The sequence below is a fragment of the Hippopotamus amphibius genome, chromosome 2 (assembly GCF_030028045.1).
Source record: "Hippopotamus amphibius kiboko isolate mHipAmp2 chromosome 2, mHipAmp2.hap2, whole genome shotgun sequence".
Classification (NCBI taxonomy): domain Eukaryota; kingdom Metazoa; phylum Chordata; class Mammalia; order Artiodactyla; family Hippopotamidae; genus Hippopotamus; species Hippopotamus amphibius.
Genome location: NC_080187.1, coordinates 26,224,175 through 26,238,624, shown reverse-complemented (window position 1 = coordinate 26,238,624; position 14,450 = coordinate 26,224,175). Strand labels below are relative to the sequence as shown.

The window sequence follows — 14,450 nt, the reverse complement described above, 5'->3', positions numbered from 1 at the left end:
GGTGATACCTAATAAAACAACGAGAGGATAATCAAGAACCCCACTGTATGTTAAATTACAGCAACGGCAACAAATCTATGACTCCACGTTCAACTTAGAAACATTCCCTTTTCAAGGAAAATTAAACATGCTTTAGAGAAGTTTCCAAAACTACTTGAAACTGTCCCCAAACCAATATTAACACATTTGTAGTGGGTGATTAAGCACAGAGATTATACACTGGTGCAGCTCGGGTGAAATGCCAAGATGCTAGTGACTTCGGGTTTCTGAAGCACTTAGCAGGTGGGGGCAGCATGGTGGGGTGGGGCCTTGTGGCTTCAGGCAAGACCCTCCCTTGGCCTGCCACTCACCAGCTGTGTGACCTTGGGTCAGTGACTTTGCTTCTCTGAACCTGCAGAGCCTCATCTATTGGGCTGGGGAGGTGGGGGGCGGGGGGTGGATGGGGGTGGTGGCAAGGAAATAATGATTCTGATCTCAAAAGGGCTGTTAAAAAGGACCAAGTGTAGGGAGGGGCCTCCGCCAACTAGGAGCTCAGAAAACAGCTGCTGTCACTGTGGCCAAGGTGGGAAAGAGAAGGGATGCAGAGAAAGAAATCAAAGCTGTGCTTAGGTGAGACTTGAAGCAGGAGAACTTTAAGAACATGAGGGAAATCCGATCAGAAGCATATTGCTGTGTAAGCAAAATGCCCCGTTACCTGAGTAAGGCTTTCGGGATAAAAATCTGACACCCAAATTCTTTCCGTGTGCTACTAATAGCATCACAGAGCAGAACAAATGGAAGGCATTTACCTTTCACCAGCTCTCCCCTGCACTGGCTTTTGATGGGCAGTCAGATCAGGTACCAGAGCCAACAGCAGGCACTCAGGCTGGAGGGATCCAATTTGTAGCCTCTTCCTGGTCTGTTGCTTCCCTACTGCAGGCCCCCGTCGCCAGGCCTTCTCAGCCCTCCTTCAGCCCCTTTTATTTTATTTTTTAATTTTTTAAATCTTTTTTTTGTTTGTTTATTTGGCCACACAGTGCAACTTGTGGGATCTTAGCTCCCCAACCAGGGATGCAACCTGGGCTCCCTGCAGTGGAAGCACGGAGTCCTAAACACTGGACCACCAGGAAATTCTCCTTCAGTCCCTTTTTATTTTTTTTTTTTTTTTTTTTTTTTTTTTTTTTAAAGATTAAGTCTTATTTATTTTTAAAACCAAACCACTAGGAAAATATATCACAGTCTTGAAACAGCAAACAGGCTATATTATCATTTCAAGTAACAAGTGGGTAAAAGACAACAAGGTCCTTATCAAAACAATAAGGTGCCAGAACTGGGGCAAGAACAACGCATGTCACAAAGGCCCTGGCAAAAGTGGTATTTGGTAATGGAGGGCTGTCCCTTTTTTGCTCTAAAGGAGTCACAGCTTGCCCCCGAGTTGCTTACTTTTTCTCCCTTGACCTTTGTGTTGCCAAGGGATTGTCTCAATAGAGCTCTGTTATTTCAGGGGGCAAAATAAGCAATACTGGGTTTAGGCTTTCATTCTCTTCTGTTTTATGAAAACTAGATTTTTCCAAACCCAGTACTTCATAACTCTCTTAACTACGCAGCTAACAATTCCTCTTTCAACGTTCATTCCTGAATACTAGCATATAGCACAATCAAAATCCCCTTTCCCTTCAAGGGTGAGTGTCACTGCAAGATTGTCTTGTCACTTGGCTGACTCTGCTATAGACAGCCTCAAGGCCCAACATAGCTGTCAGTGAGAGGGAAGGTTTGCTTCCCCTATGGGCGTGATAGTGTTTCTTGTATTTTTGCAGGGTCTCCAGGCTGAGAGATGTCATGTGTGAGAATTTTAAGAAGTGCACATCCACATCTTGATGGCCAGAAATGAATATCTGCAAGGACCTTTTCAAAGTTTTTATCCAAACTACCTCTCCCAACTTTACATTTTAAATTAACCTCATGCCCTTGCATATAAAACAATACCAAGCAAAACAAAACCTCAGAAACCCCCTTTCCGCTTCTAAATTAGTGACCTCATGAATTTTGTTTGTGGAAAATGCTGTAGTGATCCTTAAGGAGGTTGGCAACAAGTAGAAACACCTCTCCTCACTCCACCAGATCATAAGCAGGTTACGTGAACCCGCCAGCCTGTTGGTATCTGTGTACTAAGAGAATCTGGTACCTTGGAGGGCTCTGGTTTGGTACAAGAAAGACTCCCTATTGCCAGGATAAGTACTTGCCACATGAAATTCAAACTCACAGAAACTCTCCTGTGCTATATCTGACCCAAACTTTAGCACCATTTTTTTCCATTTCACTTTCTAGAACTGAAACACAAAGGAATGAGTGTCCAGAGGCAAGTAACACAGGCCTTAAACTTGCTGCCATCCTTAATTTCCTTATTCATAAACTTTCCTTAAAGGATCCAAATCCCCATTCCTCTTTTAAAACAGATCCCTGCCCTCAGTCCCGATGGCCAATAGCAGACGTCTATTTCCCAATGGATGAGAGAGACTCCTTCATCTTCTTGGTCATGGTTGGGATGAGGTTCATGTGGTCATCCACACACTTGGTCACGCAACTCTCCAGCTGCCGCTTCACCTGAAGCTCTTTACTCCCTGCATCTATTGAATCTTTGGCTTTATCATTGCAATGCATAGTGCATCGGGCCAGGCGGTCCTGGAATTTCTCCAACTCGTTGGTCACCAGGGCCTGGGCTTGAGCCAGAGGTGCATGGCAGCGCTCAATGCACTGGTGCACTTGCTGCATGGACGCCTGGCTGTCCTCACAACAGCCGGCGCTACACCTGAACATAAAGCCCTGCATCTTCCGGATGTTCTCTCTCTCCAGACTCTTCACCATGGAGTCCACCGCCTCCTGCACCCGGAGCTGCTGCAGCTCCGCCATGGCGACCCCGCACAGCTCCCAGCGGCGCCGGCGCCCACATGGACTCCAGCGCTCTCAGTCCCTTTTTAAATGGAAAGCACCTGGTGATGGACATTTGGAGGGGAGAAAGGCATGCATCCATCCTCCCAAGTCCCTCGCTGTCACACTGGTTTTGCACTATTGAAATGAGAAGGGATTCAAAATATCACTCTGCGGTCATTTGTCCTCATGCTCTCTGTTGGCCTGGCAAGGAGTAGGCTGGGCGAGCATTTGGTGTCAAGAAGAGACAGCGTGGACTGGAACATTGAGTCCCATGGGATTCCCTAGCAGAGCTCTGAGCAGTCTCAGAAAAAAAAAAGATCACAAAATGAGAATGGTGCAGTTTGGGATCTACCTCTCAAAGCCGGACCCCGGGACTATGCCCACTCATGGCCCCCAGGCATCAGGTCACCTCCCTTGCTCCCTTGCAATTCCTGGTTCTGTGCTGTGGTCAGCGGGCTCCCACTCACCTTCCCCTCTAGTATCTCCTGCTCACTGTGACAGCCCCCGGCTGACACGGCATCTGGCACCGGAAGGTGCTCAGAGTGCGTTCCTAGGATGGATGACTGGAAATGAATGTTATTTTCTGGTTTACAGCTTTTACTCCCAGGACTTTGGGTCCTCAATAAGCTTTGAAAGTCCTCATTAAGCTCTTTCTAGAGGACCATAAAAGCTTGTATCATAAAAGGTTCAGCTTTTGGCTTAGTCTACCTATGAAGACACAGTCTACACAGCAGGCGTGGGAGGCCCTGAGAAATCTAGTCCAGACCCTTTGTGTTACTGGTGAAGACAAGGACACCCAGAAAGGGGCAAGAGCTTGCATAAGCTCGAGGAGGTGGCAGAATCGCCATCGGACCCTTAACAGCCTGTTTATTTGACCAGGGTTCCCCACACCTCGGGGGGCGGTGTGGTATAATGGTTAGAAACGCAGGCTCTAGGAACCAGGCTGCTGGGCTCAAACCTTGGCTTTGCCACTTATTAGCAGAGTGATCTTGGGCAAGTCATTAAACCTTCCTGTGCCTCAGCTTCCTTCTCTATAAAATGGGGATAATACTAGTGCCTATCTCCCTAGCTCCTTGGAGGGTTAGATGAGACAGTATCTCTAAACTACCTAGAGCAGTACCTGGCAAATAAGAAGCACTACATAAAGATTTATTAAAATAATTATATTCTGTAAGATCTGAATAACCTAATAATCCCAATTCGATAAACATTTTCAGACTTTGTTCTGTGCCAGGAGCAGCATGTGGATGGGAGATTCCAGATGAACAAGTCATGGATTTGGCCCCTAAGCTGCTTGCAAAATCCTTTTACTGGGAACATCATGAAGAAATGATGGACCTGATCCAGCCTTGGGCTTGGAGAGGAGCAGACCCCTATAAAGGCCAAGGGCAGACATCCAAGCTGTAACTGTGCACATTATACAGATGGGAAGGTGAAGGCCACACATGAGAAACATCTATTGCTACCCACGACTGATTGTGTTTTCCAACGGTGGTGGCAACTATGCCTCCCATTCCACGTGCTTTTCTAGAAACTTGCCACTTTCCCATCGAGAGGTGGAGTCTAATTCCCCTCCTCCTGAATCTGAGCAGGACTGCCAACTTGATCGGAAGGAATGGAATGCTACAGAAGTGATGCTGAGTGACTTCTGAGGCCAGGTCATAGAAGGTTGCGGCTGGGACGTGAGGTAGGCTCCCACCTTTGCAGCTGGGAAATTTGCCTTAGGAGTCGTAAGCTGACATTTAAGAAACCTGAGGCTGCCATGCCGTGGGGGAGCCCAGGTCACAAGGAGAGGACACATGCAGGTTCTCTGGCTGGCACTACCAGCTGAGGTCCTTGCCGACAGCCAGGCACGTGTGTGAAGACGCTTCCAAATGATATTAGTCCTTAGCTTCTAAATCAACCCCAGCCTTTGAGTTTTTCCAACTGAGTTTTTAGAAAGTGGGGAACAGAGTCAAGCCTGTTCCCTTTCCAAGTTCCCAACCCACAGAATCTGTGCGTAAACTAAAATGGCTATTTGAAGCCAAGAACAATGCCCTCAGACCTTCTACTAGGACTCATTCCTTTAGGACTCTCAGCCACAGACAACTCTTCCCCAACATCTCAGGGGAAGAAAGCACGTGCAAGGCACGGTTAACGAGATCTGTTTCTTCATGAGTCTAAATTCCCAGGGACCAAAGATGTTACAGCTAGAAAAGTTTCTAGAGCTGTCATGTGTAGGAAAGAAAAACTATTTCCTTCTTCCTTTCTAGGTTCTTTGGCTGGTCTAATAATTAAACCAGCATAAAACAGAGTAACAGGAGAAAAACTTAATTTCGTGTGTACGTGAGTCCATAAAAATATAAGGCTCAAAGAAGAGACCAAAACAGGCAGATTTTTTACCTTTTAGACAAAGAAACAATACATTTGTGAAGACAAGACAAAGGAGTTTGGGCTTGGGACAGTAAATCAGTGAAGAAGTAACTAGGTTTGCTTATATTGCCTTATCCGCCCTAAATTCCCTCTCTCTGGTGGTAACAGTGTCTCTCTACCTCCTTGTAGGGGAAGGTACATTTTACATGGCAGATTTATTCCCTGCTTTCAGGGGGACAAAGAAGGGTCAGAGTGCCCTTGCTGTTTCTTCAGTAGATTTAATTCAAAATCATCAATACACCAGAGCGGCCCACTTTGGGTGACACTTTCTGTTCTCCCTCATGTGCTTGATAACCCGAGGGAGTCATCACTGGCACCACCAGCAGGGAGGGCAGAGGAAGGTGACAAAGGCTCCCTCACCTGCCCTCACAGCTCTTCTGCTGAGCAGGCATGAATCACGGTGTCTCGTGCAGATGAAAATGCCAAGTGAATACTGAAGCAATGTGAAATCCACCCAGAGGGATGGACTGTCCCATAGAGGAAGAGAGGATCTCCACTCTGTTGGCAAGATAGTTCCCATATTTTCTAGCCCCTGTTATTCATTTACTATCTGCTACTTGCCCAGAATCCTGTATTTAATGTCTATTATTCTGTTCAGTCCTCATGATCAGGGTGGCAAGTGGTTTGTCAAACTCATTTTAGAGATGTAGAAACTGAGGTTCAAAGACTAACCTAAGAGCACGTGTATCTAATCAATGGTGAGGCTTGGACCAACCTCCTGATTCCAAATTCAGGTCTCCTGTTACTGTAGTCTGAAAAGAATCCCTGTTCTGGAGCAAAAAATAAAATAAATAAAATAAAACAGAACAACTTTTACCTGATGTCTGTTTGTTCGAAGGTTGTCAGGCAAGTGCTTGTTAAAGGTGTGGTGTTTCTCACTTTCTCAGGCCATTCCTAAGTACTAGAATTCTGCACTTCATTTGTACAAAGGAGTTAGTTTTCTGCTCTAAGTGTTGGCTTTGTGTGGATGTGAGATGAAACCAGAGGTAGTTAGAGATATTTGCTGCTGTCTATGTGCAAGTACTCCCACCAGGACTGACTTCAAGCCACCAAGTTGACGTCATTGACCATGGCGTCACCTTCGGCTCTCAGGCGCCCAGCTCCAGCCATGGACAGGACCAGTGCAATTACAGGCTTTTTGGAATTCTTTGTTTTTCCCAAGGCAATCAAGCACCTTCTACTCAAAAATTTCAAGTTATCAAAGACCGAGAGCAAAACAATATTGCTGTTTCTGAAGTCAGCAGGATGGGCCTATTTCTGAAGACCTCTTCTCTAAAGGCGGACCATTCTGGAGCGGTGAGCAGCTCTCAGCTCCAGGGAACTCCTTGTATCTTTCACCAGTAGCCCAACCCCAGTGACGCAGGCAGGCCCTGAGTGCTGGTGCCTCAGCAGGGCAAGACCATCCTGCTCACATTGGGGTTGGGTGGAGGGCAGGAGACAGGCTGTGCTGGGTAGGAGCAGGAGACAGGCCCTGGAGAGGAAGCCCACACACTCCAACCTCACTCCATAGGTCAGCCATGCAGGCCTTGGGCTCATGGGGTCCCCTTGGCCTCCACTCTTCTGGGACGATGGGTAAAAAGAAACGTCGAAGGAAAGAAGGGAGGCCCAGTGACTGCCGTGACTCTTTCAGAGGGGTGGGAATGCCCGGTCCTTCTCTCACTGTCTGTCTCCCCAGTGCCTCCCATCCCTCTTCTCTAGATGTCTGGTAGCATGACCTTCTACTCCTATGGGAAATCGGATGGAGTGAGATGGTAGGGGCCTCAAGGGGGAGATCTGGTCTAGATGGGCATAGAGGTCTGAGGAGGCAGCAGACTCCCAGAGAGTGGGTGAGACCCCCAGGATGAGGATGGACAGCTGATGGGATTTGTCTACATTCTCCGGGAGTCAGCAGCTGGAGCAGAGCAGGTGAAGGCAGCTAGAATGAACGTGAGGGCCTTTGATCCAGCTCCTGCCCTTCTCTCTCCCAATCTCCACCCACTTCCACACACAAACTGAACTCCCTGCAATCCCTTTAACACCCAGACTTCTCACACTTTGTAACTGTTCTCTTTCAGTGAATGCACTAGCCCTCACTCTGTTTTACACACCTGCTGACCATTTGAGACCCATCTAGGTTTCACCTCCCAAAGAATCCTCTTCTGGCCCTACTCTCTTGCCTCAACACATACACACACACCCCCCACACCACAGTCAGAGCTGCCATGGTCGATGAAGGCCTTTCACCCTCTCAACCTACGTTTCCTCTTCTATAAAACAGGGGGGTGTGTATGCACTTGGGCTCTTCCAGAGTTCTGGGGAAGTCCATGCCACCAGCCTGTACCCACATGGCTGCCAAGCAACCACACAGCCTCTCCATTCTGTTCCAAGGAGACGTGCCTCAGGTCAGAACAATTTATTTCAGGCATTTACAATGCAGGCTTGCCTACAGTGGCTCCAGGTCCGTGCTGACATTTTTGATAGAGCCGGCTTCATGGAGGAAAATTGACTCTATTTCCTATACAAGACAACTTTGGTAGGCGTTGGGGTGGGTGGTGAAGGAACTTCTATTTACGTGTCACATTTCTCTAATTCTGAGGAATTTAAGCATCCTGTTGGCCTTGCTTTCCATTTCCTACCCATCCCATTAATAAAGATTAATGAAAGGACTAGACTCTATTGAGAAAAGCAAATCAAAACGACAATTTTCAGTCCTTTCGCCTAGACACATGGTATGCCCAATTTGGGCATCTCATAAAATTCCATCCAGTTAAAACTGTGGTTATTAGGCAATTAATACTTAGTTTTGGTTCTGCTTACTCTCTGGAAATGCTGTTTTCCAAAAAGCATAAATGTGACAGGAAATTTCTTCACTCCGTTTATCCCTAAGTAGTTTAAACATTATTTCATAATTGCAAATGGGCTTTTTCCTTCTTGTGCAGGCAGGCTATGGCTGGTCTTCTTATCTGGAGTGTGGGTGTGACAATATGTTTAGTTCCAGGGTGACAGAGGAGCAAGTGGATGGGAGAACTCTTTCTAAACTTCTAAACACAAATGCGGGGAGGCACCATGGCCTGAACAGCTTCCAGCTCCAGAGGTCAAGCGCCTTCTGACACTCGATGGGATATGGGGTGACAGACAGGACTGTGGGATGGAGCGAGGTCCTGGGATACAGACCCTTATGCAGTTTAAGAATCTGAAATGGAAATGCTTACACAAGACCAAGGTTTCTCCACGTTCTCTATTTCTTCTTTCCTTTCACAATGTTTTCTCACAAATGCCCCTTTACCCTTTGCTAACAAAGTGATATTTCTGTGAGCCCATTTCCTCAACCTCAAAATTCGAGGAATTTGCAAACAGCCATCTCACGTGGCCCTGCCTCCAAGTCTCCTCGTGAACTCTCCCATCCCACGTCTACAAGTATGTCTAGAAGAGCAGATGTGCGTGGTGCACTGGAAAATTCTGATGCCATTGGACTTGTATTTATTCTGCCCTGAGAATCACTCAGGGACTCCTCACATGTACGGGATGGCTTTGTAAGAGATTGAACATGCAGAAACCAAGGCAGAGGACTTTCAATTAGAGGCTTCTAGATTTATCTCTTTTCATTCTCAGTGTGACCAAGTCCTGGCCAATTGACCTACTGAGAAGAAACAAATACACACTGATACCTCCTTCCAGTCCTACTGAGGCTCGGGCTACTGCAGTCCCACTTCTGTAGCCAAATCAAATACAGTCCTTCATGTTTTTCTCATTTGTCTTAGAAATCCATCACCAGAGGAGGACCTCCGGCCATGTGGAAGAACATGCCCACTAGGGCACTGCAGAATTGGCTGATCTCATTACTCAGAGCATCAAAAAGGCAGATGATTTAAAATTTCAATCTTTTTGTGTGTTTCAACAAATATTTTAATCTGACTAGTATCGAGAATTCACCTTAATGAGACCAAGTATTTACAGATCAGTTACTTTCTACTAGGCATTAGGATGGGAGAATATAGAATTAATTAAAGCCCCAACCTCCCAGTAGAAATACGAAGCCTGGTACCTGAATAGTGTTTTATAGGTCAGTCTGCATATGCCCATCATTTTTATGTTCTCCCAGCCTCCAAGTGAGGCAGGCAAGTCTGTGCTCTTTTGTAGAAACCAAAGCACAAAGAGAGGACTTGACTTGCCTTAAAATATACAGATGGTTTACTGCCCTAGTCCAAGGCAATGCTCCCAGGGCTCTTGCTTCTCAGGATTTCCCTAAGGCCCTGCATTGTGTTCCTAGGAAGGAAGGGCCTAGAATCTAGAATGCATGGGGGTGACAAATGGTGGATACAAATGAAGAAGGATAAAGTCCAAGAGCTCTCAGCCTGGGATGGTGCGAAAAGCGCACGGCCAGACAATGGTGTGAGGAAGGAGTATGTGGCAGCAAGCGCAGCACCACTGGACATGGCCCTGGGCATGTCCACCCTTGGCAGACCAGTCAGAGGGTGGCCTTCCACGTGGACCCAGCCTGTGTTATGTAGGTACCAGATGATCTTAGGACATCCAGATGTCTGCCCAGAAACCAAGAACTTTGGACAAACTCACCTGAGATACTGGAGGGTCAAGGGGTTGTAGCAGCTGAGGTTTCTGGTCAGGTAATGTGGTCCTGGCTGCCTGGAAAGGCCAACGATTTGCCATAGCTTTTTTTTTTTTAATTAATTAATTAATTTCTTTATTGGCTGCATTGGGTCTTTGTTGCTGTTCACGGGCTTCTCATCACAGGGGCTTCTCTTGCTGTGGAGCGCAGGCTTCTAGGCAAGAGCGCTCCAGCAGTTGAGGCACACGGGCTCAGTCGTTGTGGCGCACGGGCTTAGTTGCTCCGCAGCATGTGGGATCTTCCCAGACCAGGGATCGAACCTGTGTCCCCTGCATTGGCAGGCAGGTTCTTAACCACTGTGCCACCAGGGAAGTCCTGCCATAGCTTTTGTTCTCCTGGCCAGCGTTCACAGACACTGTGGTCATAATCTGCTCGGCACTTTAGAATCCATTATCAAGAGAATCCATCCCTAAGATCTCAAGACGAGTAATAATAAAAAATTCCAAAAGAATGGATTGACAAGTAGAGCAAATATAGGGCTAATGAACAGTCCACCAAGTTTTCTACTAATTCTTCTTTCATTTGCATAAAAGCAAGCACCCAGATGAACTCTTTCTGGTACACTGCCCTCCAGCATCCAATGCACTTACATATATGTTAGTACATGCTATGCCGTCTTGGTATTAGTAACTGCTATTTTCTCTCTTGGAGTGATGAGGACATTGAGACTCGGTGGAGTTAGTGTTTGGCCCAAGCACATTGGTGGTGAGGATTTTGAATCCAAAAATCTGTGCTTTGTCCCATCACACTAGTGGTCATTCCGTGATGCTTGATGGGACTCAAGAGAATCCACAAATGTCATCTGGGGATGCTTTGGTAGAGAAAGGGAGGTCCATAAGGGCCATCACCCTAACCCTATTCAAGCAGAGCAGTTTCAGTTTCACTTTATTTTATACACAGGATTTCGTATACAATTTCATTTGAGTCAAAGGTTCTGGGCGTATGAAGGTGCCGAAATTCATGATTCTCTAGCTTTTAATCTAATGTTTCCAAGTGAATAAGCCTGAGGACCTTAGATAAATTATTTTTCTATCCACTTGATCCTGGAGTGGTTGGAACTTTGGATCAATCTTTGTAGATGTCCCTTTGGTAACCTGAGCCTCTGTTATTTGTGGCAAATCAACCTGGGGCAATGAGACTGGGTTTGTGCCCTGGCTGTAATACTGAATCTTTGTGTGACCTTGAGAAAGTCACTTCCTCTCTTTGACCTCAGTTTCCTTATCTGTAAAATAAGGACACTGGACTAGATCAGCTTCCAGGCCTGACGTTGCGGGAAAACTTGTGGGAGGCATGGAGAATGTTGCAGTGTTCCAAAATAAAGTACCCATGCTTACTGGCTGGCAGCCTGACAGTAGGGTTGCCAGATTTAGCAAGTGAAAATACAGGCCACTCATTTCAATTTGAATTTCACATATATAACAATTTTTTTCTTTTTTTAGTATAAGGATATTCTATGCAATATTTGGGATATAATTATGCTCAAAAAAGTATTTGTTGTATATTTGAAATTCAAATTTATCTGAATGCCCAGTATTTTATTTGGCAACCCTAACTTAGAGGTACGTTGTCCTCTCTATTCCTTTAGCAAAATATTGAAACAAATGAACAAGCAAATGAAGCAAAAAAAACCTGTTACATTTTGGTCTTGTTATTGTGGTGAAATCTTCCTTTTTGATCTTTCAACTTGTGACATCATAGCACCTGAAATATTAAACGCAAAAGGTAAAAACAATACTAGTTCCAGTTTTTCTTTTAATTTAACATTTATTTATTTATGTTTAAGAAACACAATTATGTGCTCATATATCGCACTCTGTGTTTGCCTTGGGGAGATTTTTGCCCCTCATATCCGGTGATCCAACAAATGGCTCTTGACTGGAATGAGCCTCTTTTCTCCCTGCCTTAAACATGTCCTTTTGGCCAAAATTCACACTGCCTTTACAAGGAATTCTGTCTGCTGTCTGCATTTTCTTCAAACCTTATTATTTGTGTTCTAATACATACACACACACAATCCAAACTTGCACTTTTTGCTTTTCAGCCAGTGATTGCGTGTGGCTGGTGGTTTGGCGATTGTGAAATAGTCTTGAAATATCAGTGAGGAAAGGGTTCCTCCTGCATTTGTGGCCCAACTCCCTGCAGGAACTTCAGGTTTCTCTCTGCTTCCTTGGGTGGGAGGAAGCACCGACTTGGGGTGGCCCTGAGCCAGGGAAGCAAAGAGGCTGGCAAGACCGAGCTCCCTGCATTCATTCACACATGTGCTCCTGACATTTTTTCAGATGTCCTTTGTAAACATTATTTGATCCTGTTGGGAAATCGCTTGTATCCTGGATAAAATCGGCGGCACACCTGGGCACCGCCAAGCTCATAGGTAGGGAGGGAGGGAGGCGCTAGCTGAGTGTCCAGCTGGAGGATGGCCCTCCACCCCAACCCTCTATGTTCTGGACATCTTTGCACAGATTCGGATAAGGAGGTGGTGTGTAGGAGGAGGCACTCTGCCGGTGAATCCAGAGACTTGCATTGTCCTCCTGGGTCTGCCAGGGACTCTTTGCCAGCTCTTGAGTCTCAGGGCCCATGCAGTCATTGACGGTTGGTTGAGCTGATCTCTAAGAGATGTTCAGTCCTGCCCTTTTCATCCATTCATTCATTCTTTCCTTCCTTCATCATACAACAGTTTGTTCCTCTGAACACAGGTCTGGAAACAGAAACTTCTGTAGCCTGGGGAGAACAGCAAGAGACTTTAAAATGTGATTTTTTTCCATTTGTATTCACCCAGAGAGACTTTGAGAAATCAAGGTAAGCATTAGAACACATAGGCATAACCAACTTTCATTTTATTCTATCCATGCAGTAAGTACTTATATGCACCTTACGCACCAGGCTCTGCTTGGGGGATAGAGAAGAAGCAGACAGGGTCCCTGTCCCGGGAAGCTCACAGTCCAAGGGGGCAGAGAGACAGGCAAACTGGCAGTCCCCACAAGCTGTGGCTTTCTCAGTGGTGAAGGGAAGGGCAGAGCCCTGTGGGAGAACCGAGGAAGAAGTGGTTCATTTACCTCTGCTTATTTCTCTTGTGGAAGTGATATGTAGGGGGTGGCTTGGATCATTGGGGCAGCAAATAGAGGAAGTATATGCAATCAAAAATAGAGGAGCGAGGAGGAAACAAAAGTTCTAATCTAACAGAAGCACAGAGTGGCCTGACAAGGACCAGGGATGTGTGAGGAACTTTCCCTGGGGCTTTTGAAGTTGGAATATTTCTCCGATTAGAACTGGGCTCATGGGAATGAAACCTGACTCCTGGGTCAAGAAGTGATGCTTGTTAGATGTCAAAGGCAAAGCACTGGGGCCCCCGTATCCCTGGGGAAGGGACTCGGGGCTTCCCATGGGAGGATGGGGAGGCTGCTCTCAGAGGTTTTGTGTTCCTCTTCAGGCCACCTGGTTTGGCCACTGCTGCAGATGGGGACAGGCTGGGCCCATGTAAGCCTTCTGTTCCCAGACTCCCCACTGAGGTGTGAGAACTCCCATCCCAAAGTTACCTCTCATATGTAGGCTGCAGAAGTCCACACAGAAAGGACAGGCTGCCCTGGGAAAAAAGAGTCATACTGCTGCCCTGACACAAGGCTTCCAAACACCCGCTGTCACGGAATGTGCATGGGGTCTCTAACTGTCCCTTATTTCAACCCTACAGAGCTCTCCAGTCAAACCTCCAACTCTTTATCCACAAGCCCGAACTCCATAATCCGTTCACCCATCCATCTGTTCTTCACCTGTGACACACAGTCCCTGGCACATTGTCAGATGTCAATAAATATTCAAGAGTATGTCAATTACATGTCAACTGAAAAAAAAAAAAAAAGTGAAGATGAAGTCGTGCTGAATTAGGGTGGCCCCTGGCCCAGGGACTGTATCTTTATAAGAGGAAGGAGAGGGAGTTTGAAAGCAGAGACATGGAGAAATGGAGACACAGAGACGGGGCCGAACAGAATGCATTTGATGTCAGAGGCAGAGATTGGAGTGACACAGCTGCAGGCCAAAGAACATCTAGATTGCCTGCAACCACCAGGAGCTAGGAAGAGGCAGGAAGAATTCTTCAGAGGCACCCTGGCAAAAATAAATGAATGAATGAATAAATAAATACATACATATTCAATGGCTGACTAAATACTGAATGCACTTGATGGCTGAGTGGGGAAAATGTAGAAAATGATCACAGGCAATTGTAGTGGAGGGGTCTTTGAGCTGGAACCTTAGGATCTCGGCATCGGCTGCTCCCGTCTCCAGACATAGAAGCCAGAGGGGCATCCTGGGAGGGAGGAGCACTTGTGCAAAGTATGCTAAGTCAGGAGGTCAGTTTAGGAAATGTCAAGCTAGCACTTGCGTTTAAGTAAAATACGAGGTGAGAAAGGTTGGTTGAGGACACATGAGGGCATGCAACGGTGTTTGGACTTGATCTTATCAGGAAAGGGAAACTACACAGATTAGAGTGCAAGAACTTTACTTCCATCAGAGCTCAAGAATCTCCTTT

General features: G+C 46.3%; 1 protein-coding gene across 1 annotated transcript; it reads right to left on the bottom strand.

Moving 5' to 3' along the window:
* Positions 1 to 1,169: 1,169 nt before the first annotated feature.
* On the bottom strand, positions 1,170 to 2,937 carry LOC130843926 (protein FAM136A). The gene has a single exon (XM_057719855.1). The coding sequence runs from the start codon at positions 2,887 to 2,889 to the stop codon at positions 2,473 to 2,475; it is 417 nt and encodes a 138-aa protein (XP_057575838.1). The 5' UTR covers positions 2,890 to 2,937; the 3' UTR covers positions 1,170 to 2,472.
* Positions 2,938 to 14,450: the final 11,513 nt, after the last annotated feature.